The following is a 26,862-nucleotide window of genomic DNA, read 5'->3' on the forward strand; positions in this document are numbered from 1 at the left end:
ATGACCATGAATTTTAACATCTGAATACCTATATTATTATTAGTCATTAAATAACTAAAGTTTAATGGCTGACTTATTTTGGGAGAATAGATACATAGATAGAGAGATAATACCATATATATAGTATAATTATATAATTATGGGGGATTATACAAATATAATATATACTAAATAAATGTAAATATACACTATTTTTAGAGAAATTCCCCCAAATTATATTCCTAGACAGATTCTCCCTTCTCTACTCCTAAACTATTACAGAAAAATGCAGTTTCTTGGTATATGTGGGGGGGGGGCAGTGGATAAATTTACATTTGGCCACATTCAGCATAGAAACTCATAATTGAAACAGGGCCTGAGGGGACATTAAAACTCCACTGAAGGATGTTGTACATGTTCATGGTGACTTTGGTGTCATTAACTCACACCAGCCATTTTAAATGGATAATTTATGCTGCCAGATGGCCCTTTTTGGGGATTTTCCATCCAGCCCAATCCCCTTTTTGGCACAGAGAACACCCTTATGTTGTTCCCACACTGCTCTGGGCTTGCATGGCTTTTCCCCAGGGGTACAGTTCATTGAGTAGGAGGCTTTTTAGTGATTCACTCATGTAAATTGCCTTCAGAGCATGTTGGGAGTTCTGTATGTCTGAATGCACCAGCAGCCTCTCGGTTGCCTGCATTTGGGATAATTCTCTCAGACGAGTACTGAAGGATACTTTGTTTATGCCTCAGATGTGACACAAGGCCTGTGCTTACTCCTCACTCAGAGAGCTTTGCATCTGTTTACCTGCCCTCAAATGCTTTTTTGGGGCTCCCCGTCTAAAAGAGGGCCGAAGGTTGCCAGAAGAGACACATTTCCCTGAGCAACAGGAAGGCTTTGGAAAGTAAAACAAACCAGACATGCAGTAAATTACATAGGCTCTTTCAAATGTCTTTTGCAGTATCCTGTTCCCCATTAGTTTATCTCAGCACTTTTAGTGCACAGCTCTTATTATCTGGGAAGAAGGGCATAGGAGATTAAAGATGATGTTAGTTTAAAAACATCAGACAACCTCAAGCGGACTTTTGCTTCTCTTACAATGCTTCATTTGTTCCCTCCACTTAGTTTCGTCTCCCAGTTATCTCGAAACTGGGTTGGATTCGAAGCTTTGAAGCTAATCACACACTGATGAAATGAGTTCTATGAAATTCTATCAAGCAAAAATGCACATACCATCAACTCTTGTTTATCTGCACAAATGAAAAATTGCAGAGAAAATTGATAATGCAAATAAATAGGAAGAAAACCAACATACAGGCGCCTAAGTTGGGTCAGACACGGTGCATGATGCTTTCATATATGTGGAACAATTATAACTATAATTGTTGCTTTAAGAAAAATTACCCTTCTCTAAAATAAGCAAGATGGAATGACCCTGCCCTATTGGGGAGGAGAACTGAGAATTATAATCCAGAATCCCAACTTCAACTAAATCTGATTTCAGAGTATAAGTTTTGTCTTCAGTAACCTCTTTTACCATCAACATTTATGCTTGTATTTTAAAGTCTTATGCCCTGAGATTATACTGAAATTAAAAACATAATAATAAAAAAAAACCTAACAAATCAGAAAAACCTGGAAAACCCCCCACTTTCCTTATCCCAAATTCGTGTTGTACAACCAAAGCCTGGAGGGGAATGTGGGTTATTGCATCCACATGGGATGCAGTGTATAAACAAATAGTTTTAATGTTCACAAAGGGCAATACCTATCATATTTTGCCCATAAAATCAAATAGTCCTCAACATTGATATCTGGGTTCAAATAATGGCTCTTCAAAGAGGCTCCCAGTGATCTAAAGTGGCGGCCGACTCACTGCCATCGTCCTGTAATTCATAGCCCTGCCTTCCTTTCTTCAGACCATCATCTACTGCTGTCTCTTTCCTCCATCTAGAACATACATCTCATGAGCAGTGGGATTCGGTCTGTCTTTTCTACAGCTGTGTACCCAACACTCATAAGAGTGCTTGGCACAAAACAGGCACTGAGTAAATATTGATTGATTGACTGGTGGATGGATTGAAGCCTCAAAAGCCGAGAGATGTGGGCACTTTCAATAAATCTGAAAGCAGAATTTGCTACCAACAATTTTCTCAGAATTGATGTTTATGATAACCTCAATCAATTTATAGGCTGTTATTCAAAATGATTGGGAAGGCTCAGTTGAGGTTCCCATTGACAGATAGTAGTATATGAGACTTACTCAAGCCTCAGGTTTACTCAATGAGTTGCATAACTTTCTGCACTTGAGACCACACCTGCAGAGAGCACATACATATCAGTTCCAGTAGAAGTACAGATAATTATTTATTGTGGAAAAAACATAAAATTATAGGACTTTGAAGTGAATTTTACTATTGTGTTTGAAAACAGGGGTAAGTGGCTACTTAAATCTTCTCCTATAGAAAAATATTCAGAGTTCTACCATGCATTTAATTATGCTGTGAATGTAAAACCTTATTAATAGACACAATTACATTTAGCCAAGATACTGGAAGTTCTCAACATTTCAGTGAAACCTTTTTAAGTCAAATTTGAGAGATTAGCTTCTTTCAGAGATGGACTTCTTCCCAAAGATATAGTAATCCTCATTTTTTAAGGTCATCATCGAGAACTGTAATGTCATGCTTTCTATTCTTATCACAATTATTAAGTAAAGAAATATGTTTCTTTTAAAGGTATTTCTAGAAGAATATTTCAGCAAGCATCTGGTCAACCATCAGCCTGGGATGTTTAGAATCAGAGTTCAGTGTCATAAATATAAGGAGCACAGTTTGGGTTTTTGCAGACTGATGCTAATTCATTGTCATTTTAAGTTCCCCATATCAGATTCACTTGGATTCCCAACTCTGCTGGTTCTAATCTGGCTGCCAATAGTCATTCATCTATTGGAGGAGTCAGGGAAGTTTACCAACTTAAACTTTTGGCCAAAACATATATGAGGAAGCCCATTATCAATGCCAGCAAAAGGGCAGCAGACTGGTAACAATAGTACATTGATCATGGACACTCTGCTGCACAGGCATATATTAGGGAAAATTATTCAATCTCCCACCATCTCCTGCCATAATAGGAACAGTCACTGTTTCACAACACCGCCATCGGATCAATGTCTTGGCTTTTCTTCTGCATTTCTGGAGCAGCGGGAGAGTGTCATTATGTGACAGCATTGTCTTCCATTATCACTTCAGTATTGACACCTACTCATTAGAGGCTGGTGGTGGGCCAGGGAGCACCATTACGGGAGGGAGGGGCCTGGTCTTTAGTGATGCTCCTGTACCAGAGAAATTTCATCCGAATAATGGGTTGTGACAGGAAAGCTATGTTACAACATGAGTGTTCTAACCACCCCTTGGAAATGGCTATTCTTTAATGCCAAAAAACAGGATCTAAGACAGCCAATTGCAATTGGAGTCCAAAAGGCGACCTTCTACTTTAATGTTTTCAATAGTTTATTTTTATGGTATTTTTCTCACTATTATTTGTCCCCCTCATACCCTCTTCCACCTCCCCCAACTCCCCTCTCCCCACAATCACCACAAAGTTTTCCTTTTAGAAGAAAAAAAAATAACCTCACACACGTGCACATACATTCTCTGAGCATGGTTGTGAGTTTGGTCTATACATATATATGATAAAGAATGGTACAAAAAATTTACTGCTGTATCTCTGAAGCCTCTTATAGTACCTGGCACAGAGCATTCCATCAATATTTGTTGAATAAATAAATAGCTAATAAGATGGAGACCACACACATCTTATCTGGTCCTCTGAGCAGGCCGAAGCGCTTGGGGAGCGGAGGGCCGTGTGCATCTGTTGTGTGAGTGAACGCACCTCCGCGTGCACCGGGGAGCCCAGACACACATGTGTGTGACCGCAGATGCTCCCAGGAAAGCAGGTGCCGCACTTTAGCTACTCTGGTCTGAACAAATAAATTACCCAAATCTCCAAATTTTTAATTGGATGTTGAAAATGAAGCTGTGTAAACATTCTAGAAGGAAAGAAAAAAGCCATAGCTTGCACCTCAGGTTTATCTGTGAAATCTTCCTTCCTAGCCCGTCCCCATCACCATCTTCAACACGGCCCCAGTGGCTTCGGCAGCAAAGGCTGACTCGTCGTGTGGCCCTGATGAACATGTTCTAAGGAGGGGTTAAAAGCGTATTTGGTTGCATCCACAACAATCTTCATGGCTTGCTGCAGAGGGAGAAAATAAAAAGGAAATAGAATGTGTTATAAGAGGGAAAAGTACCAATTAAGAATCAAAGCTTCATAATTGTTGTCCTCTGCCATGAACAAGCCTGGGATTTTTAGCAAGCTACTTCCCTGAAGTTTCATTTCCTCATATGTAAACATCGGGGACAAGATGGCCTCACCTTCCTAACTCACAGCTCTCAAACAATCAAATGAGATGATACAAACAGGAGCTACCATTTTTTAGGCACCAGCTGTGTGCAAGGTTCTATGCATTGCACTGAGCATGGAGTATTTTTATACATGTAAAGTACGTATGCTTAATAACCCATAAAGCTTTATACAAATACTATATATCTTGCTTTTGGTAGACTTTGAAAACTCTGAAATGCTATGCAAGTTTAAGATACTAGAAAATTCAACTGAAAACATATTGTGCATGTCTGCCTCTACCATATGCACAGCACTGTTCAAGATGATAGACAGAAAAATAAATGAATAAACCAACGCAGACCTTGTCCTCAGAGGGCTTCCAGCCCAGTGAGGGGAAGAAGGGGAACTGGTTAGACACGTACCTAGTAGTTTGTGACATTAATACAAGATGTAGAGCACACTGAGAATCTCGTCAGTTCGAAGTTTGTTTGTGGACTTGCTGTAACCGTTTTTAAAAACTGACGCAACAGCTATTCCATTATTAAAAGAGCATCAGCAAACACTGGTCTCTGTTTCCTCCCCTCCATTCTGCCAGAATCCTACCTTTCTTCTTCTCTAAGAAGCATGTAGAAAGCTGGAATGCTAGGAAACTGCAAGCCAGTGCACGAGGCAGGGCCATCCCACTCCAGCCAAAGATGTATCTTTCTGCGTTCTTGGATGCAAATCTCCACAGTGTTCTGATGGGTGGGTAAGGAAATTGGGCAGAATCTCAGCAAATATTTACTTAGAGGGAACAAAATTATTCTGAATTGAGATTAAATCACCAGAAAGTACAGTTGGAAGAAGAGAAACAAAAGTAGGTAGGTAGATAGATGATAGATCAGATTTACCTAAGAATTTGCTGTGTTGATTTTCCTGTATCTAATCTATTTCATTTATCTAATAAATATCATTAAATATTTATAGAATTCAGAAGGTAGTTTTAACCTCTGATATAAAGAGAAAAAATACTTCTTTAGTATTCTTATGTGTTCTAGTCTGTGAACACAATTTAGTTCTAGTGACCTAAGAACTAAAAGTTCTAGTTCACATTAAGTTCTAGTGACCTTGTGTTCTATGAACACAATCTGTTTTAGTCTATGAACACAATTTAGATATTAACAATAAAAAATGTATGTGGATTTTGTCATTGGAATGCTGCTAAAATTTTAAATATGCATTTTATAAGTAATAGCTAATATTTTTTAGCACTTACTATGTTTATACATTATTCTAGGTTTTGTATGTGTATGCATATACAACTACATATTATGTATGTATATATAGCTTTTAAATATTTTTGTATTTCTATGTACATATACATAGAAATATGTGGGGATATGTGTGTATATACATATATATTCATTAAATTTTTAAAAATGATGTAGACCACTGGTCATATTATTTGCAGACTTATTTCCCTCTCTCATGTTTTTATATTTTTCCTACATACTGATGATTTTATTTAAATATTAAATAATCAAGTATAATGCTATTGCTTTATCTGAGAGTAAAGTTCTATCTTTTTTTGGCCATCAGTGCTTTCCATAAAATAGTTTCTTAGTGCTTGAGAATAAAGGGCTTTGCGTGGGGCATGGGGGGAGAGGGGAGAAAGCGTTCCACTGGCCGCACAGATCTCAGAGCCATGGCTTTTCTGCCCGCGCCGTGCTGCCGTTTCCCAGGTGCCTCTGCACATCCCGAGTGCTCTCGGCTCCACAGAGGATTACAGTAATGCCTATTCATCCAATTCTATCCATCTAAGGATTTCAGATACACCATAAACTTATCAATTAATCAAAGACATGGCACCTCTAGCAAGATGATGGGTGAATTACACCCTAGATTACGAGAAATGCTCACATCCACATAGTAAATCAAGGACTGTTTCCTGATGGGTTCTTGAACAACACACCAAATACTCAAATAGGGAGGATTCTCTCCAGCTCTGAGTCACAAAAGTATGTCTCCCAAACAGGAGAAAACTTCGGGAATAATTTGTTTAAAGTCACTTTATTTCGAAGTATCTCTCTTTTTAAAATTATATTTTATTTATTATACTATTACAGATGTCCCAATTTTTCCCCCTTTACTCCCCACCACCCAGCAAACCCTGTTCCCTCAGGGAATCCCCCACCATTGTTCATGTCTGTGAGTTATGCATATAAGTTCTTTGTCTACTCTATTTCCTATACTGTACTTTACATCCCCGTGGCTATTCTGTAACTATCTGTATTTCTTAATCCCCTCACCTCTTCACCCATTCCCCTACACACCCCTCCCATACAACAACCATTGAAACTCTCTTCATATCCACGACTCTGTCTCTGTTCTTCTTGTTTGCTTAGTTTTTTAGATTCAATCATTGATAGATATATATTTATGGTCATTTTATTATTCATAGTTTTGATCTTTTTCTTAAATAAGATCCTTTAACATTTCATATAATAATGGTTTGGTGATAATGAACTTCTTTAGTTTTTTTCTTGTCTGGGAAGCTCTTTATCTACCCTTCAATTCTAAATGATAGCTTTGCTAGGTAAACCGGTTATGGCTGTAGGTCCCTGCTTTTCATGACTTTGAGTATTTCTTGCCCATCCCTTCTAGCCTGCAAAGTTTCTTTTGAGAAATCAGCTGATAATCTTATGGGAATTCCTCTGTAAAGTAACTAACTACTTTTCTCTTGCTGATCATAAAATTCTCTCCTTGCCTTTAAACTTTAGCATTTTAATTATGATGAGTTTTGGAGTGGGCCTCTTTGTATCCATCTTGATTGGGACTCCGTGCTCTCTGGACTTGCATGTCTATTTCCCTCACCAAATTAAGGAATTTTTCTTTAATTATTGTTTCAAATAGATTTCCAATTTCTTGCTCTTTCTCTTCTTTTTCTGGCACCCCTATCATGCAAAAGTTAGAATGCTTGAAGTTGTCACAGAGGTTGCTTACACTATCCTTTTTTTCTTGGATTATTTTTAATTCTTGCTGTTCTGCATGGTTGGGTTTTTTTTTTTTTGCTTCCTTATGTTCCAAATCATTGACTGATTCTCAGCTTCATCCACTCTACTGTTGTTTCTCTATAAATTGTTGTTTATTTCAATTAGCGTATCCTTCATTTCTGACTGGGTCTTTTTTATGCTGTTGAGGTCCTCACCAAGTTCCTTGAACATCCGTATAACCAGTGTTTTGAACTCTGATCTGACAGACTGCTTATCTCTATTTTGTTTAGTACTTTTTCTGGAGTTTTGGTTTGTTCTTTCATTTGGGCCGTGTTTCTTTGTCTCCCCATTTTGGCAGCTTCCCTGTGTTCATTCCTATGTATTAGGTAGAGCTGCTTTGACACCCTGTTTGGGTAGCATGGCCTAATGTAGTAGGTATCTTGTAGGATCCAGCAGCACAGCTTCCCCTAGTACCCAAGCTGAGGATCTGAGGAGCACCCTTTGTATAGTCTGAGTACATCCTCCCCTTGTAGTTGAGCCTTGGTTGATGTTGGCAGGTCAACGGGAGGGATTTACCCAGGCCAGCCTACTGCAAAGATTGTTTATGACCACTGACGGCCCACCTCTACCCTCCATGGAGGATCAGCTGTGCAGGGGTAGGGTGGTGGTGCTCTGACGTGGTCTGTAGCTGTCTACTGGGTGCACAGGCTCTGGGGTTTCCTGGGTCATGTGGGCCAAGGTCAGCCCCCACCTGTGTGTTGCCCAGGGCACTGGGCCTGAGTTATAAAGCAATCTGAGATGGCTGCCACTTGTGCTGGGCTTGGAGATTCCAAGGTGAAGCCAAGCTGTGAATCTAGGATGGCTGCTGCTAGGGTCAGGCCTGGGGCCACTTAGCAAGAGGTATAGGGTCTGGGGGCTCACTGAGGCTGGCTGTTGCTTGTTTGAAGAATTTAGGAAGTTGCGAAGCATGAGCCAAGACCAGCCATTCATATGGAATAGTCACAGATAATAGTTGATGGGTCCACAAGTTGGGTGGGATAGAGTCTCAGGGGATCTCCAGGGAGGAACAAGCAGTGTTAGCTAGGTTGATGGAATCTCAGATATGGCACCAGCCTGCTAGCTCTGTGGTTCTGTAGGGGGAGGGTTCAGAACAGGGACAGTGGCATCTGCCTGCCTTTCTTCTGAAATAAAGCAGTGTCCCGGCTCTTGCCTTGATACCAGACACTTCAGTTTCTCCCCATATGCCACTGGTACCTTTCAAGCTGCTACCCCGGTGCTGCAGCTCAGAGGGAGTGAGTTTGAGAAGTGTATGTGTGGGTTCTTTAAGAAGTGCTTGGGACGCCAGAATTTCTTCCACTGATTTAGTCCCCTTGTTTCTGCAGCCAAAATACAGGCACTTATCTTCTTGGTACTGGAATCCTGGGCTGGGAATTTGATATGGAGCTGGGACTGCTCACTCCCAAGATATCCTCCTGAATTTTTATCCACCACACATAGCTTTGGGACCAGTTCATTCTGTGTCTCCATCCCACCTCCCAGATTGGATGGATGTGGTTTCTTTAATTCTATAGTTGTCAGACTGGTATTCAAATAGACTTGTGATGGTTCTGAGTGATGGTTGTGCTACATTTTAGTTGTAATGTTGATGGGGTTGTGTGAGGAGGAAAGCATGTTTACCTATTCAAGGCATCTCTTCAACTTGATGAAAATTAAACTGCAACAGAATGGGTGAAACCATTGAAGTAGAGTTAGTAGGCTTGCTTCTTCAGAGTAAAGTATTACTGACCTCCCTTTCTCAAAATTAAAACCCCCTGTGAAATCTTTTGATTTGTAAATGCTGAGTTTCTTTGGTTCCTGGTTCTACAGTCTATTGGAGTGAGGAACTCAGCCCCTGGTCCAGCACCATGAGTCCACTGAGAAGAACCAGCTTTCTAGACAGCTGCGAATGTTTGGTGTTCATTCACATAACATGCCAGCTCTCTGGATTTTAACGTGGGCCAAACATTGTATTGTCCTCCATGTGGAAGAAACATTCCAATCTTTAGGGCTTTTCCCACTTTACGTAATGAGAGGTAGTTAACATTTTCATGTGCGTCATTGGAAATGCACTCAGGTCGTTAGAAACTCAAAGAATGGGAACCCAATACCCATTTCTAATCTGAAGTGTCCCGCGTATACCAGCTTATTCTGCCATTCCAGCCGTCCCCACCCAGAAACCGCTTCACCGTGATTCACTTCCAAGATTCATAAATTCTAGGATATCAGGATTACTTACAATTTAATGTCAGGATTTGCCATCTGCCTTTCAGACATTTCCTGAGCCTGCTGAGGAGGGGGCTTATTGAAATGGCTGTGCCACCCGCCTCTCATGTTTAACTCTCTTTAGGGACTTAGAGACATGAGACTTCATGTTCTAATGTCAACGTACACATATAAGGATTAAAAGCAGTATAGGATGCATAAGGACACTTTTCAAGCTAGTTATTCCTTGATATCTATCACTTCATAGTGGTGACACCTGCTTCTAATTTTAAAAGTTCATTATTCTTGTAGTGAGTGATTTTTTTTTGCTTCAGAAAAGCAGTCTTATCCTCAAAAGACTTAAAAATTTCCCCCTTTTGATGTGCTTGATATTTTTGTGAGTTTGTCCATCAGCATTGAAATCTTAACATGCCTTTAGTTTTTAAAAAAAAATCTTTATAACACATAAGCATCATTTTGGGTCACATAAATTTATGTCCTAGCCATACATTGGAAGACTTTTGCAGAGATGTAATTTATTATAAATGTCATTATCTGCTACTTGGACTACTTGATCGTTGTCTTAAGTTAACTAAAGCCAGAGACATAAATTCTGTTTGTGGGAGCATTTGGTAACTTACATTCAATACCCATATTTGGCTCTTTTCACATTTAAGGACAGGGTTGGTGACAGTCGTAATTTTGGGGTTAGTATGTAGGAGGGAAAAAAGAGAGGAACCTTGTTTTGTCTCTTTAGGCACGCATGAAAATAGTCCTTTGGATTGGCAGGCTACCCCGTAGAGCCCAAGTGGCGTGCTGTTGCTGTGTTGTTGTTGTTCTTGTTTTCATCTTGTATGGCGCTCTTTTCCTCATAGGTTCTGGGTAAAGTTAATTACATGAGTAGAAAATGCTGCAAAAGATGGTGTATTGCTAGCAACCAATTCTGATTGGCCTGTGGGGTGTTGTCTGTATAAAATTGGATCCTCGTGTTGGGTTCCAAAAAAAAGGTGTGAATGTGAAGGAGAAGTGCTAAATCATGACTCCAGAGAAAATGTCGGCCACGAGCAGTTTTTAGTTGAAGTGAAAACCAAACTTTAGCATTTGTACAAAGAAGACAAGGAAAAAAGAGGGTGAATCATTAACTCTAATATAAAAGCATTATGATGATCCGGTTTCACCAAACTTGAATGAGATCCTCCACAAAGGCTGAGACTGAATGGAACTCATTTACTTCATTGATATGAAAACTTCACTAAGCATTTACCCTCAGTGTCAGATAAGTAATTTTTGATATAATTTATCCAAGATATGGAGACACTTAAGAAAACAGTGCAGGTTTTAATAATTGCATTCACACGGAAACGGATCTATCATTACGTTGTCACAGAAAACGACAGTGAGCAGAAACATCCTGCTCAGATAAGTATTCGGCACAATTAGACACTGTCTCTTCTGTTCAGTGTAGCATTAATCAGGAAAGCACAGCGTTACATAGGAATTTTTTTCTGATATGCCATTGTTAAAAAAACATTTTGTCAGATATTGTGTTTCAGAAAATGACCCATGTAGTTGTGTATAGTTATTTCCCTTTTCATTTATTATTTTTTGTTTTAATAGTGTTCAGTAAGTGTGGTCCTTTTGTGTGACCCCCGAAAAGCTGTATTGAAGTTAGTGGTTCATTTTGTTTTGCCAAATATCAGACTAGTGTACTACTTGAAGTATCTGTATGCTTTGCAAGGACCTGTTGGTTCATATATCTGAAACGGTGTCAGAATTAGTTTAGAGAGATTTTCTTATAAGCAAAGGGCCAGAGGATTTCTGCATTAAATAATAGCTCAAGAGACCACCCCCTTCCATGAAAAATTTCATGTGAAAATGATGAAATGTGTTGCCCCTTCCAACATCCACTGGCATTGCCTTTAAAAAGCAAAATCCATTTGCTTTCATCATGTAGCTTCCAGCTTCGACTCTGAACTGCTGCATAGTTATAAAGTGGTATTCGCTCAGTTCATTGCACAACTCTATCTTCCCACTTTCTCAGTGACTCAAAGGCCTTTGAAGGCAAAAAATGGGGTTATTGAAGGATGGCAGGCAGATTTCACTAAGTAACAGGTGGAGGTCAAAGTAGTTTATTTGAGGGGATGAACAGAGCACAAAGATGAAAAATCAAATGCTTTGCCATAATAAGGTTGAGAGAGAAAATGCTGACTACACTAAGCTTAGATTCTAGCTGACAGAACCTTTTCTAGTGTTCACTACTTGATTTTACAGTTCAAGCAATTTGAAGAGGCCTAAAATTATATTCTTTTTTCCCCTATGAAATGTTTCAATCAGGTTCAAATTTTGCTTTAAATAAAGTGATAGATGCTGTGTTTATATCCAAGGAACATTGGGACTAACAGATTCCCACTGCAGGTGTATAACTAACAGAGAACATCAGAGACTACGCATCTCTAAAATTAAATTTTATCAGGAGGACCCTTACACTCCAAGCTTTCAATCATGTTTTAACTGACAGAAGTGAGCATAATTTAATAAGCACTTAACTTCTCATCATTGAAATGAGTCCAGTAGCTGGAGAAAAGTATGTCAGGATATTGACCAAGCTTAAGCCCTGGGTTACCCCTAGCTTATTGGAGATGGGGAGGAAAAGGCTTTGCTTTTGGGGCTTTTTTCCTTTTTATATAATTCTGTATTTATACAGTGCATATGTTTTGCTTTTGTAGCTCACAAAGGGCCCAAACATGCTAGAAAAAAAAAGTAAGATTTACCAACAGTTTTATAACAGGACCAAAAAAAAGTAAAAAGAAAAAAATCTACAGGGTGGGGTAAAAGTAGGTTTACAGTTGTGAAACGGTTTATTCTTGTATTGTTACTAATTAATTTTTATGTTATTTTTCTATACAAACAACTGTAAACCTACTTTTGGCCCCACCTTGTATCCAGTGGTATAAGTAGACCAGAGCTATCGGATAAAACTTACTGCAGTAATGCAAATGTCCTCTATACACCATCCAGTCCTGTAGCAACTACCAAATGTGGCTGTTAGAACACTGAAATGCAGCTGTCATGAGCAACTGAAGTTTTCAATTCATTTAATTTTAATTAATTTAAATTTAAGTAGCCACAGGTGGCTAGTAGCTACCATATTAGACAGGGCAGATATAACCCACACATGTGTATGATTGAGTGTTTTACTTTTCTGCTGGATATCTAAGCAGAATGAATAAAACATTTATGCTATATTAGACTATATTTATTTTTCATGCAAAGGAAGTAATTTGGTTTTCTCGGTAACTTCGTCTTTATTTTCAGTCCTCTGTGAATGGGTGTGATGGTTGTGTTGAGCCAAAATCAATTCCTCTCTGAACACAGGGAGGGTAGGATGGCTCAGGGGAGGAGAGGTTGGGTTGGGAATCTCCAGCTTGTAAGTATATGGAGCATGAAATGTACTTTTTAAATTTTAGTCCTGACACTGGGCTGCCTGTATTTAGCCTGAAAAAAAAAAAAGGAAATACACTAAAAAAAAAAAACGAGAGACTGTGTTATTGGCCCAGGAACCAGATTTTTCTATGACATTTTTCTCTTGTCTATTCTCTACTCTTGCTGGTTGTAAATTTTCACTCACAAATGAACATTTGGAATACATTAGAGAATTCATCTTTCTTTTCTCCTGAATAATCTATATCATTTTCACTCCATTCTCCCATTTTTAGAAATTGAAGAAATCACTTGTATCCAAGCCTTTTAAATTATGTGAACTTCTTTATGATGTGGTAATTCTTCGGGGGGTCCTTTGAGCTCATTTTAAATGGTTGCCTATAGTGTAAAAAGGATAAACCTCAGAAGCTATATTAGCTTTCATTTTATTCTCTCTATCATAAAAATGATTTTAAAACATTTTTACTCACCGGAAAGGTTAAAAGTCAAAAGAGTCTGAATGTTTTACCTTTTTTTATTGTAGGGTGTGTTCATCATAATAAATTACATTAGAATGAACCCTAACGTATTTTATCATTAGGAAACAAAACTAAGTGGAGTGCAGTATCTCGAACCACCCCCCTGTGCCCCACAGCATGTGTTTATCCCCACAGGGACAGAACAGCCCTTTCACTGTGGAATTAGCCTGTCCAATCACAGCCTTTATTTAGCATCACAGTTGGAGATGATCTCATCACAAGGTGCAGCTGAAATGATCCCAGGCAGGTCCTGCATCGCCTGTGGGACTGCTGCATAGCTCTGCATCTGGAAGATAAGTCTGAGCATTGACTTGAGGGTGGAGGATGACTTAGAAAACGTGATGCTGGTACCCATCCTTCATCCCATGCTTGAAAAATGGCACTGAAATGTCTGCTTTACCATTAGTCTGGCAGATGGGCCGAAGGCATCCATTCCCCATACTCAGACCTGGAGGTAGAGTGGAACCCGAAGGCCTAAATGTAAAGAAAACAGCCACAATAGCAGTTAGCATGCCATTTAGGCTGAAGACAAAGATTTAAGTATCGTCATCAAACTCTGTTTTAAACCAGCTCGTGATTGGTTTGTATCAGTAAGATAGATAAGTAATCAGAACTTTTTCCAGCAATAGGCATCTCAGAGTGCTACACCAAAAGGAGGAAGAGCTTTGGCTCACTGGGTTCAAATCCTGGCATCAGCCTCATTTCCTGCCAACTCACTATAGCTACTACCCTCTTGTTCTGCTTCCCTCTACAGACTAATTTCATGAAAAAGCTGACTGTGTCTGTTTTTCCTGCTTCTTCACTTCCCACTGATTTTGTAGACCATTCTAACCTATCTTCCATGTGCCTCACTCTCCTGGAGCTCATATGTCCTCATACTTGACCTTTCAGTAGCATTCAACCCGTTCAGTCACAACCTTCTTGAAACACTTTCCTTAGTTCCTGTAAAACTACACTTTCCTATTAGTTAAATGCCTCAATTTAGATGCCTATTTTGACACTAACGTTAGGAGCTCAGAGGCTTCCCTTGATGCCAAGACGTACTGAACTGCACATGTTGCAATTGTGTGTTACACTGTACCTCTGATTAAGTGAAGTATTGCTGCATTACAATATATACTAGAGTTGGAAGCTATTAATGACTCTTACAAAAATAATTTTGATCCTTTCTACTTACTTTTTCAAGATGCTTTATAGAGAAAGCAACTCAAATAGGCAAGAGACCTATTGTAAATATTAAATGTCTGTATTTGCTATTTTACAGTTTATTCCTCCCTGGGTTGTGATCTTCTAAGTCTATGCAATATTTATTTATTGGAGGTTCTGTGTTATGTATCTGATGATACATACATTCAATATGTTTAATAAAATTCTAACTGATCCCTACTAAAGCCAAGAGAAGCTTTTGATATGTAAGAGAAGATGATTCTTACTATACCTCAGAGTTTTTATTTTTGGATATTCCTTTGCAGCTGATATACCCTTTCTTTGATTTTTTTCCTTTGGGTAACCAAATTAGAAACTTTATATATACTTAATTGACTTAACTAGGACACTGGTTTCATAGTATACAAGGAGAAGCACATAAGGGAATGTAATGTATTACAAAACGTGCAAGCTTTAGAACCAGAGACCTGGGTCTGAAATATCACTTAATAGCTGAATGATCTTGAGCAAGCTGTTTGACATAACTGGATATCTAGTTTCTGTAACATTAAGTTATAGGCAGGATAATAATACCCCCTGTCTGAGGTGAAGATGTAAGTATAGTGGGCCCCCCTTTATCCACAAGGGATATGTTCCAAGACCCCCAGTGAATGCCTGAAGCTACAGATAGTACCAAACCCTATCCACACTGTTTTCCTATACAAATATACCTGTGATAAAGTTTAATTTCTAAATTAGGCACAGTAAGGGATTAACAACAATAGCTAATAAAAATAGAATAGTTATAATAATGTATCGTATTAAAAGTTATGTGAATGTTCTCTCTCTCTCTCTCTCATTCTATCTTATTGCACTGAACTCACCTTTTCACTTTATGACTTCTCTTTGGCGTGTCTGAACTGCCAGCATAACTACTGTTGCACTTTGGGGCCATTATTAAATGAAATAAGGGTTACTGAACACGAGTAACTTGAAGCACTGAGATATTGCAACAGTCAATCTGATACCTCAGTTGGCTACTGAGTGACTAACAGGGAGGGTGGCCCGTACAGTGTGAATAAACTGGACAAAAGGATGACTCACATCTCAAATGAGAAGAATCAGGAAGACGCGAAATTTCATCATGTTACTCAGAACTACACTCAAGTGAAAACTCATGAATTGTTTACTTCTGCAATTTTCCATTTAATAATTTTACACTGCAATTGACTGCAGGTAATTGAAACCATGAAAAACAAAACTATGGATAAGGATGGGGGGGCTCCTGTACATGGCACTTAGTAGGTACTCCATAATTTGTAGCTTTTATTATTTCTGGTCTGGTTTTTGGAAACGATCATTATGCAGAGATTGGGTGACTGTCTCTTTAGCTGACTCCTGGCTCTGCTGAGGCCACTGCATGGACGAAAGTGTCCCATAGCCTTTAAGTCTGGTTTAATAGTTGTTTGGGTAAAGCACTAGTAAAGTTCGGTTGGAGGGAATGAGATGATGCAACAGCCAGGAGAGTGTCTAAGGTCAAACGGGAACAACCAGACTCACAGCTTTTTGTGATCCTCTCTAACCTGCTTAGACACTGGATTTTTAAAACCAAAGTGCAGAGTTTGCTTGTTTCCAGAGTTTCTCTCAGGTTGTGACTGCAAATGAACATTATTGAAACGAAACCAGCATTGTATTACTTTGTTATTCCTGTAGGATTTGCTTCACAAGTGTCACTGTGAAGTTCTTAGTTAAAATTAGTGTGCGGTAAATCTCATGATTTGGGAGAAAGGGGGAGTTGAAGTTAATTACCTTCCCCCGCCCTGTATTGTGTTTTTACTTTCTTTAACATCAGGTTGCAGCAAAAAGTTACCAAAACAAACCTTGATTTGTTGGAGGAGACCCCGAGAATTATGTTTGAGTTTTTTCATATTATTTGATCTGATTTTGTGATTGATGTTTCTTGAAAAAATCAGGGGAAAATAGAAAATTTCAAAAGTGTTTATGCCATTGGAAATAACCATTTGTTGGCCTTTTCTACAGAAGACTGTCTTACCATTTTTTTCTGGGTGAGCATAGACTAGTAGAAACCTCACAACCTAAGGTGGATTTGCTAAAAATAATGGGAATTTATGGAATTCTGGAGAGTAATTAGTGCACAGTACAATCCTCAGTGCACCCACTCTAGCACTGACAAGAGTTTTTTTATTTGAGTGCGGTGTTATTTTACTATTGCTGTTCACCACAAACTTAGCTAAAATCAACATGTAAATATTATCTCATGATTCCCATGGGTCAAGAGCCTGGGCACAATATAGCTGGCTGCTCTTTGCAAGGTCTGTTGCACAAGGATGCAGTCAAAATTTTGTCCAGGCTACATTCTTTTCTGGAGCTCAGGGTCCTGTTGCAAACTGTCCTGCTTGTTGGCAGAAATCAGTTCATTGTAGCTTTATGACTGAAGTCCCAGCTTTCTTAAAGCTGGATATCAGCTCAGGGTCCCACTTAGTCCCTAGAGTCCCTGCAGTTCCTTGCCACGTGGCCCTCTCACTGACCCTTTTGCCACACAATGGCTTATTTCTTCAAAGCCAGAAGGAACATCTTTCTGTCTTCTAATCCCTCTTTTAAGGGCTCACCTGGTAAGGCCAGGCCCACCCAGGATAATAACTCTTTACTTAACTAAAAGTAATCTGATTAGGGAGCTTAATTACATCCGCAAAGGTTCCTGCACCTCTGCCACATAACACAAGAATGGCATCCATCATACTCCATCATACTCGAATGACAAGTATCCATCATATTTGAATGACATCCATCATTCAAGGGTTGGGGATTATACAAAGTATGTACCCCAGGGGCCACGAATCTTAGGGCCATTCTAGAATTTTGATTACCACAAACACTAATGATGGAATCTAACAGAATCTTGGTGAATACTGTATTCGGCCTGTATTTTCAAGGTTTTCTTGTTGGGCTTCTTGCTCACAACTGCTTCTAGAGATTAGAGTTACTGAATGGCTAGAATTTCATGTATGTTTGCCTTTGTCCACTAGTGTAAGTGACTCCAGTAGATTAGAAAAATGGCAAAGTGGAGAAAAACTCAGAATGGCTGGATGGTTAGAAAAGCAATGACAAGCCAAAGTGCTTCTTGGAACCCATCTTCTATTCTATTTACCACCATTTGGATTTTTAATAGCAATCAACAGGAAGAGATGTCCCACCGAAACAAAGCAGTATGCTAAATTTCTGCTTCTCACTGTGTAAAATTCTTTACTTTTACATATTGGAAAGAACTTTAAAGTGATATTCTGTCTATCTCAGAAAAAGCGGTAGCATTAACTTATCTAAATCTCTTTTAATGCAATATTTCTAAAAAATACATTGGAATTAAGGTTTTCATTCATTCAGAGAAAGACAATCAGTCATTGAGTCTGTATGGTAAATGTGTCTAACAAGCATGATAGCTAATTGGAAGCAGAAATTTTAACAAGGAGTTTATTTTTAAAATAATGTACAGAAACCAAATCTGATTTCAAAAGCAAAAGTCAAGATTAATGTTCTCTCATATATTAATATAAAGCTGTTTACTAACATTTTAAAATTTCATCTGATCAATTGAGAATACAAAGCAAATTAACCAACACATACATTATGCTTATGGAGAAAATATTCAAGTATATAATAAGGAAGTGTACTCAATATGGGTCTTTAAAAATTGAAAACACAAAGTAATTCTGAGATTCGTGACAGCCCATGGTTCATATTGCTTGACTGAGATAAACTTAGAAAATTATACATAGTTTGGCTCTTTCTTCTTGCATGCAAACACTAGTTCTTCTCTTTAACCCTTTCCCAGAGGGTTGAATCTTGCTGTTTTTTAATGCATTTACCCACTTGATCATCCTCGATGCATGTATCCTATGTACACATCACTTTTATAAGGGTAAATAGTAGATTTAAATTATGTCAATATTTTTGCCCTATTTAGAATAACATGGGTTGGATCAAGTTTTCAAAGAAATGATAACTTTTCCTTAAGCCCAACTACCTGCTTTCTTTAAGAGAAAGCAGTGCATTTACCAGTGATTCCATAGTCTGGCAAAAATTGCATTTACCAGTGATTCCATAGTCTGGCAAAAATTCTGCTATCTTAAAATTTTTGACATTTTCATTTTCTATTCTATTTCTGCTTCATAACATGTAATTCAGGCATTTGACTAAGTTTAAATCGGTGGACTGGCTGGCAGCCTAAAAATTTTTTGCACAGAAGAGATTTAACTGAACTGGGAGATTTGTTTAAGTATTGGTAACTCTTTATTCCTTTCCTTTAATCTTTTAATTTGAAATCTCTTCTCTAATATAATTACATGACTAGAACTTAAATTAGTTTACTTGAAATGAGTGTTAAGGCAAAACCTCAACTGATCCTAATGATGTTAGGACCGTGGTGTGGTGTGCCTTTGGTTACTGATTTAAGGAGCAAAGAAACAGCAGCTAAAGTAACCTGGTGACTTTGTTTTTAATTGAAATCCCAGCGACATTGATCTAAAATGGATCTGATCTAGATTCGTCAAGTTAGTGGAAATCACACACAACTTCATTTTGCCCTTATGTCTAGCTATGCAAATGTGCCTACTGGTTTGTTATCCCCCCTTAGGGTTGAAACCCCAAGTTTTGCTATTTCCAAGTATCTATTATTAAAGCCACAGATAAAGCTGAGACCTATGTAAGTAGTTTGAACATCTTTTCAGGCCACACGCTGTGTCCCAAGCCCTTTGTTAGATTCTGAAAGTAGAAGGGGGCCAAGCAAACATGGTCTCATCCTTATAGAATCTGCAGTCAACACACATTATTTGTGTTGTAAAATCTCATTAAAGAAATCTATGATCAGCTCTAATAAGGACATATTTAGGCATAGGCCAAACTGTCTAAGTGTCAGAACAGATCTGTACCTATAACACGCTTGGCAGAGTGCATGGTAGTTAGCAACCACTCAGTAACAGTTACATGTTAATATTATTATTATTTTATTATTTATTTTTACTATTCACCCAAATAATTCTCTGATCATAGGCAGACCTAGTTTTGTGCTGCAAACTTAAAAGAGCCCAAATTGGTCGTTTAATGTGGGAGCTGGGAATCATTTTCTTTATTTGTATATATGAGTTTTTATTATCTTAATTGGCACCTTACCAAACTGATAGGTGCCTCCACTTGTGTGTGTCAGCATTGGTTTCTAAGAACATTACAAATACGCTAACTATGAGGGGCTATTTTCTCATCATTTTCTTCCCAAAACACCTCCCCCATTCCACTGGAAATGCTGTGAAAACCCTAGAAACTATAGTAAAAAATACTATTTTAAAAAACAAGTTTTTTATTGTATTTTCTTAACAGAAAAGTAACATGCCCACATGGAAAAGACAAGTAAGGCAGAAGAGGCAATGGGAATGGCCTCAACCCAACACAGCGGAGAACTGCCGTCAGGGTTATGCCCCTGTCCTTTCTCTGCACCAGAACCATCCTTGTCCAAGGCATCATCCCATAGCACCCTATTTTGTAAACACGTCCCATGTCTTTATTCTATGGTGTTAAACAAGTATCTTTCTGTGTCATTATTCTTTTACAGTATTATTTGCATTGGTTCTATCAAATACCAGTTGTTGGGCAGTGAAGGTATTTTTTATTTTTTCCTAGTTTTTTATTATGAATAATCTACCACATAAGCAACTGAGTTACCATTGTTGAGAGTTTTTTAATGTTAAAATAGCTAAATTATTCAAGATAATTTAAGGTGCCTTTAGTGCAATGTAACTGAGAAGATGAAATGATGGCAAAGAGGCCTTCTTGTGCTTCTATAGCTTCCCTTATGAAGGGTCTCAGAGACCATGGGCACCACCCGGAGACCGGTGGCAATGTGGCACTCCATAATGAGAGAGCATTCATAATGCCCAAATGGACTGTGATTTAGTAGAAGTTGAACTCACTATGTACAGACTTAACAAGAGACCATTTTGTCTCCTGTTTGTTCCTGTGACAAGTTCAAACAATTCAAAACAAATTTTTTATCTACTGCTAGATTTCCTTTTTTAATTCTGTACGTTTTATCTGTGAGGCTGCACAAGCCGTTGTTCCACGAATTACAGTGTGCTTATCAATCCACCCTTCTTACCAGGAATGCCATCTCCAACAACACTGAAGAAGTCGGAGAAGTCTGGTTTCAGCAGCCCCTCCCCTTCGCAGACCTCCTCCCTGGGAACAGCATTCACACAGCACCACCGACCGGTCATTACGGGACCCAGAGGTGAGCCGTTCTGTAGGCACCCTTGGTTGTACTTAGATCATGGCCTTGGGGCCAGGGTAGCAAAATGAGAGGCAGCAAGGACTCCCCCACAATGCTCCCGAAGGCAGTGAGTGTTTCAATTTCCTATCACTGGGGACAGCTTTGGGATATTAGGGACCAAAGAGATTTGGCATCAATCCCTTGATCCTTTTTTAATTGAATTTATCGAGGCGACATTGGTGAATAGAATCGACCAAACCTCTTTCTTTGCCAGTGTGTTGTTGCAAAATGGTGGGAGATCATTTGAATTGAACCAACATTAAATTTGTTCTATAAATTTTACAAGAGCGTGGTGTGTGTGTGTGTGTGTGTGTGTGTGTGTGTTTAGGTGAGCAAGTACAGTGGACTCTTAAACAACACGGAATTTTTAAAATTTGCCTATTAGCTCTGGCTGGGTGGCACAGTTGCTTGGAGTGTCATCCTGTACACCACCAAAAGGTTGCAGGTTCGATTCCCGGTTGAGGCACGTACAAGAGGCAACCAATTGGTGTTTCTCACATTGATGTTTCTCTGTCTCTCTCCCTCTCTCTGAAATCAATAAACATATCCTCTGGTGAGGATTAAAAAATGACCTGCAAATAAGCGGACTCACACAGTTCAAACGCAAGTTTTTCAGAGGTCAACTGTATCTTCAGTCAGCAGTTGTGCATGGGTATACATGGAGGACCGACTTGGATTGTATGCAGACTTTCAACCGTGTGGTGGGCTGGCACCCCAGCCCCCACCTTGTTCCAGGGTCAAGTGTAATCGCTTTTTTCATTTTCTCATCCCTGGCGATTCCCTTCACTTGAAACCTAATTTCATGTGTGGCATTTTGCATTGGGGTTGTTTGCATCACGGTGTTGACTGTTGATGTTCAGTCTTCATCCGCTCCTTTTGAAGTGGTAGGTCGTTTGTCTGGTTTTCATTGCAGTGTTTTCATTATTTTTGCCGTGTGTGCTTTTAAGTTTATTATTAAAATGTGTCCACAAGAAATATGATTTGTATTTCACATTGAAGACAAGCTTTAAACCTCAAGAGAATGTCAGCAAGTCACTTAACTTGATCTCACTGCAAGATGAAAATATTTATTAGTTTGTTTAGGAAACCCCCCACAGTAGGGGAATGAATAATTGTAACTGCGTTTGCTCTTGTTCGTTAGCTTTTCGTTTAGGTAGGTCTGTGATCTACCAGCTGGTATCATAAAATATCCTGGAAAGTTATGATCTCTCGTCTTCTTTGACAAATACCTGGGAAAACTGATGTTTCCTTCATTAATCTCGCTGTTAGTCCCACAAATCATAATCCCTTTTTAAATACTCTGTGTGCCTGTCCAAGGAAGATGGCAGTTGAGAGGCAGGCACTGAGGCAGAAATCACACTGAAGGAGATGAGTGTCCTGACTGTTGTGTGAAGCAGCTTCTAGCTCCACAATTATGAAAACTTATGTGTTCCGTCTGTAAACATCTCGTGATCATCGACAGAACTTTCTCAACTCACTATTTCTCTTGTCTGTGTGTGATATAATCAGATAGGAAATGTGTGTGTATGTATTTTTTTTCTAATTTTAAAACTTTGCATCTGCATTGGATTATAAACTCCCAAAATGCAGAATGAGTCTCTTTAAATGGGTTAGTACTATGATATTACCCTCATAATCAATATTTATTAGATATCTAAGCTGTGGCAGAAAATAAGAGACAGGAAACTCTTTTAGTAAGAAAGAAGATTTTTGGTCTCAGGGAGATGAGGCATGTGATGTTTCTCATCTTTTTATTGTCAGGTTAACATATGCTGAATGCTAAGTGAATGTTAAAAACATAACTTTCTGCAGGAGCTCAGAGGAGGGGACGCTGGAGGTTCATTCATTCACTAAACAAGGATTTTCTGAGTGCCTGTCACTGGAATTCAGTGCTTCCTGTCCTCATAGGGCAGACAGTCCAGCTTGGGAGAGAGACAGAAAATGAGCCGTTAGAAGACGGAATGTGCTGTGACTTATCACTTTGTAGCAAATAAAGAGACTTCAAAGCCTAGACAACTTGAAGTCAAAGCCTAAGGGTTGCACAGGGGAAGGGAGGACATTCCAAGTGCGGGAAAGAACCATGGCGAAGCCGGGCGGAAGAGGGTGGGAAGAACAGTGTGCTCACAGTCAGGACGCCAGGGTGTGCTGCCTCTTTGCTTGCCATTTACCTTCTGGAATTTTAACTATACTCCCCAATGGCGTGGGAACAATGCTACTGCCAAATAAACTTTACCTCCCAACTTCGTATTTTCATACAGAAACTGCCATAAAATAATATTTATAGAGATTCTTTGAGGAACATAAAGCAATGTACATATATTATCATTTATTCAATAAATAGTGTGTGTTATCTGAGAGTCTTGTCTTAAAACCATAGTTCCAGAAATGGTTATAACCATCCTGGCATTTTCCCCTGGGCGCCATGACGGGGAGCTTCTTCATGCTACACAATTGAGCACAGTTGCTGCAGTAATCCATACTGGGTGAACCAGAGGGGGCCTCCTTAGCCTATAGAACAAAGAGTTTTGATCTCGTAATATATTCATGAAATCATTTTAGAGGAAAAGAGAAAGGTGCCTAGTTTAAGAATTATGGAATACCAAAGATTCTTTGTTTTCACCAGAATTCAAGATGGCTCCCAGTATCCTCGGTTCTCCTTTCTGGAAAATGTACTCAGGTACCCGTTCTTATTGCCCCCTGCCCCCTTAGTGGTCCGGTGAAGGCAGTTGGAGTAGTTGAGATGAAACTCTTCAGTGGCATCTTTGCGGGTAAGAATCATGGAGTTGAGATAGGCTAACATAAGACATTCTTGGGCTAAGATATTTTTAAAAGGCTGGTATTCAGCCTTTTGTTATTTAAGAAATATTTGCTACAAGTATTCTATTCCCTTTATCCTTCTCTGAAGCAGTTGGAAAGCTAATGCTTAGAATAACATCAAATCTGGAACTAAGAGTTGATGTTTTAGGAAGATGAGGCCAGGTCTGAGGAGGGAGCGCCTGCCCAAGGAAATCAGTGTGGAATAAATATCACATGTACATGAAGGAAAATTCAACCTTACAAACTTACACCACTAGGGAATCCAGACAGACAATCAGACTTTCAATAGGCCTGGAAAAAGAGAAAGATGTAGCCTGATGAAGGGGTGAAGGGAGCCCTTCTCTGCACTTTCCCAGAGTCACACAGTATGTTCACCTTTGGATAGCACCCAGGCTACAAGATCTCCATTGCCTTCCTTAAAATTAAGAAATTAAAATTTCTTAAAATTTATCCTGGGGTTGCATTGACCAGACAAACACCAGTTTGTGAGTGTAACTATATAACATATCTCAATGATTTTTTAACAGAGCTACAGCAAAGCACAGTCACATCATTGAAAAAACAGTGACCCTATTTTTCACTGCAAACCTAAGCTATATTTAGAAATTTGATGGCTACCTTTTACAAAAGAAACCTCTCTTTGAAGATTGCAAAGTAAAGGCATAAAAGTAGGACCTTGAAGGGAGGCAGCATAGCCTAGTGGGTAGGCGCAAAGGCTAAGGGGGTCCAGTGGACCCTGGTCTGAATCCTGTCTCCAGCACTCTTACCAACTACGTGAACCAACTACGTGAACCAACTACGTGAACCAGCCGCCTTGCTTGCCTGAGTCATCAGTGGCTCATCCACAAAACAGAGATTACAGTCTCTTCTTCAAGAGAATTCTGTTGTCTGAGGAGTAGATGAAATTATATATTCGTCATCATTCACACCATGCCTGGAAATAGAGTATGTCCTGAGGTCATGTAAACAATTTAATCACTCATTTTCATTTAGGCTTTGAAAAATCTCACGCTGTCCCTACTCCCTTAGCCTGTCAACATCTCAGCCATCCCAGGACCAGCTCGAGTGCCCCTTTGAGCACGAAACCTCAGCGGCACCCAGCTGCCACCTTCCCACACTCCGGACACTCCTGCAGCCTTTCACATCTGACGCTCCCTCCGCTGACGTTGCCTTGCTTTGGTAGTTAGCGCACTTCTCATTGCTCTCCTAGAGTGAAACCTCCAAAAAGAGGCGGGCTGGCTTACGCTTCCTGGTGTCTTTATTGTGTCTCACACAGAGAGCTTTATGTGCAAACATTCACTGAATAAATACAAAGTAATGAAATGGCACATAGATGGACACACACGCCACTCATCCCTCCCCTGAAATGCTGCTTCAGACAAACTAAGGGTGGTAAACGTCTAACAGTTTACAGAGTACTCCTTTACAAGGACTGTCCAAGATGGGGAAGAACCTTGGCCTTTCATCCAAAGAAAGCTTTTGCAAGATCATATGAGTAAGACTTTGATATGCTGTGAAAAAGCTATGCTTTTTCCTGTTTTTTTGCTATTCTAATCACTTGCCTGTTTTCATTGTTGTGAACATAGGTTGTGTGGTTCCTTAAAATGAGTCTCTTCTCTGATACTGGATTGTTTTGTGGCTTCAATAAATCACTTAACCTTGTGGCCTCAGTTTGGCCATCTGTATCGTGGGGATAATACTTTGTAAGCTATGTAGTTAAAACTAAGTTGAGGGGTTAAAGTATTTTGGAATATCCTGGGGAGTAGGGAAGATATTAAGTTTCCAAAAAGGCATTTGTATGTCATTTTACATTATTATAGTTACTGTGCACTTTAAGCTGAAAGATTGGGCTTTCAAGAACTTTCTTTTACCATTACTTAAAATTTTAAACATAATATAGTATTTAATTCATGAAAATTAATCTTATTCTTGACAATTGAAAAAATCTTTGTTCTTTCTTTTGCCTTGGAAAGATTTTTAAGTTTGCTTGTTGATTTAAAGAATCTAACTCCTTTTGAGTATTATTTGGAGTAAACATCTGTGATGTTTTAGAAAGTTTGTCTTCTTAAAACTTATGTTTCTGCCTAAGTCTTTGCTCTTTTCAAAAGTGAGATAATGAGTGATCCTTAATTTAGTACTGAGCACAGCAACTCAATGTGTTTGGCTGCAGTGTCAGAAAATCTGAGTACGCAGGTCATAGTATTCTCATATGAAAACAAGCATGTGATTCAGGACTGTGTTATGGTGGCAGTATGATGCCATCCAGGACTGAGATTCCTTCTCTCAGCCTTCCATGCTTTCCTCCTTCTGTGTTGTTTGCATCCTCCTTCTGCGACCTCATGGTCACAACATAGCCACTGTGCTCCTGCCTCTCTCGTATGTTCCAAGCAGAAAAATGGGAAGGGACCAAAGCAAAAAGTGCCTGCCTACCAGCGCATTTTGCCACTTTGTATAGAATCTTATGGGGCACGGTCAGAACCATATCATGTAATCATCTCTAACTGCAAGGGAGGCCAAAAAAATCTAGATTTTTTTTCTTTTTTAAAGATTTTATTTATTTATCTTTAGAGGGTAAGGGAAAGAGAGAGGGAGAGAAACATCAGTATATGGTTGCTTCTCATGCATTCCCTGCTGGAAACTGGCCTGCAACCCAGGCATGTGCCCTGACTGGGAATTGAACTGCTGTTGTTTGGTTCACAGGCCCGCATCAATCCACTGAGCTACACCAGCCAGGGCTAGATGTTTTTTTCTGAGAATATTGCCACTCTGTATAAAATTAGGTTTATAAGTAGATAAATTGAAGAGCAGTGTGATAGTTAACAGTTAGCAAATATTCCCCATTACTCGTACAGATGAGAAGTCTCAGCTGGCCAGAGCCCAGACTAGAAATAGTCTCCACTGCGGTGCTTGTTCCACCATATCAGTAGTTTCTACCTTTTTCTACCCCCTCGGGGAAATAAAATGCATTTATTTAAACAATTAGTTTGTATTTACATTTTTTAT

General features: G+C 39.1%; 1 protein-coding gene across 4 annotated transcripts in view; it reads left to right on the forward strand.

The window, feature by feature from the left end:
- Window positions 1-26,862, forward strand: part of NFIA (nuclear factor I A) — a 369,636-nt gene that overhangs the window by 277,972 nt on the left and 64,802 nt on the right. For all 4 annotated transcript variants that reach the window (XM_037136211.2, XM_037136215.2, XM_037136217.2 and 1 more), the window contains exon 7: window positions 20,875-21,003. In XM_037136211.2, coding sequence (XP_036992106.2) covers window positions 20,875-21,003 — 129 coding nt within the window. The remainder of the gene's footprint in view (window positions 1-20,874; window positions 21,004-26,862) is intronic.

This window comes from Artibeus jamaicensis, unplaced genomic scaffold (genome assembly GCF_021234435.1).
Source record: "Artibeus jamaicensis isolate MK-2021 breed Jamaican fruit bat unplaced genomic scaffold, CSHL_Jam_final scaffold_1019, whole genome shotgun sequence".
Taxonomy (NCBI): Eukaryota; Metazoa; Chordata; class Mammalia; order Chiroptera; family Phyllostomidae; genus Artibeus; species Artibeus jamaicensis.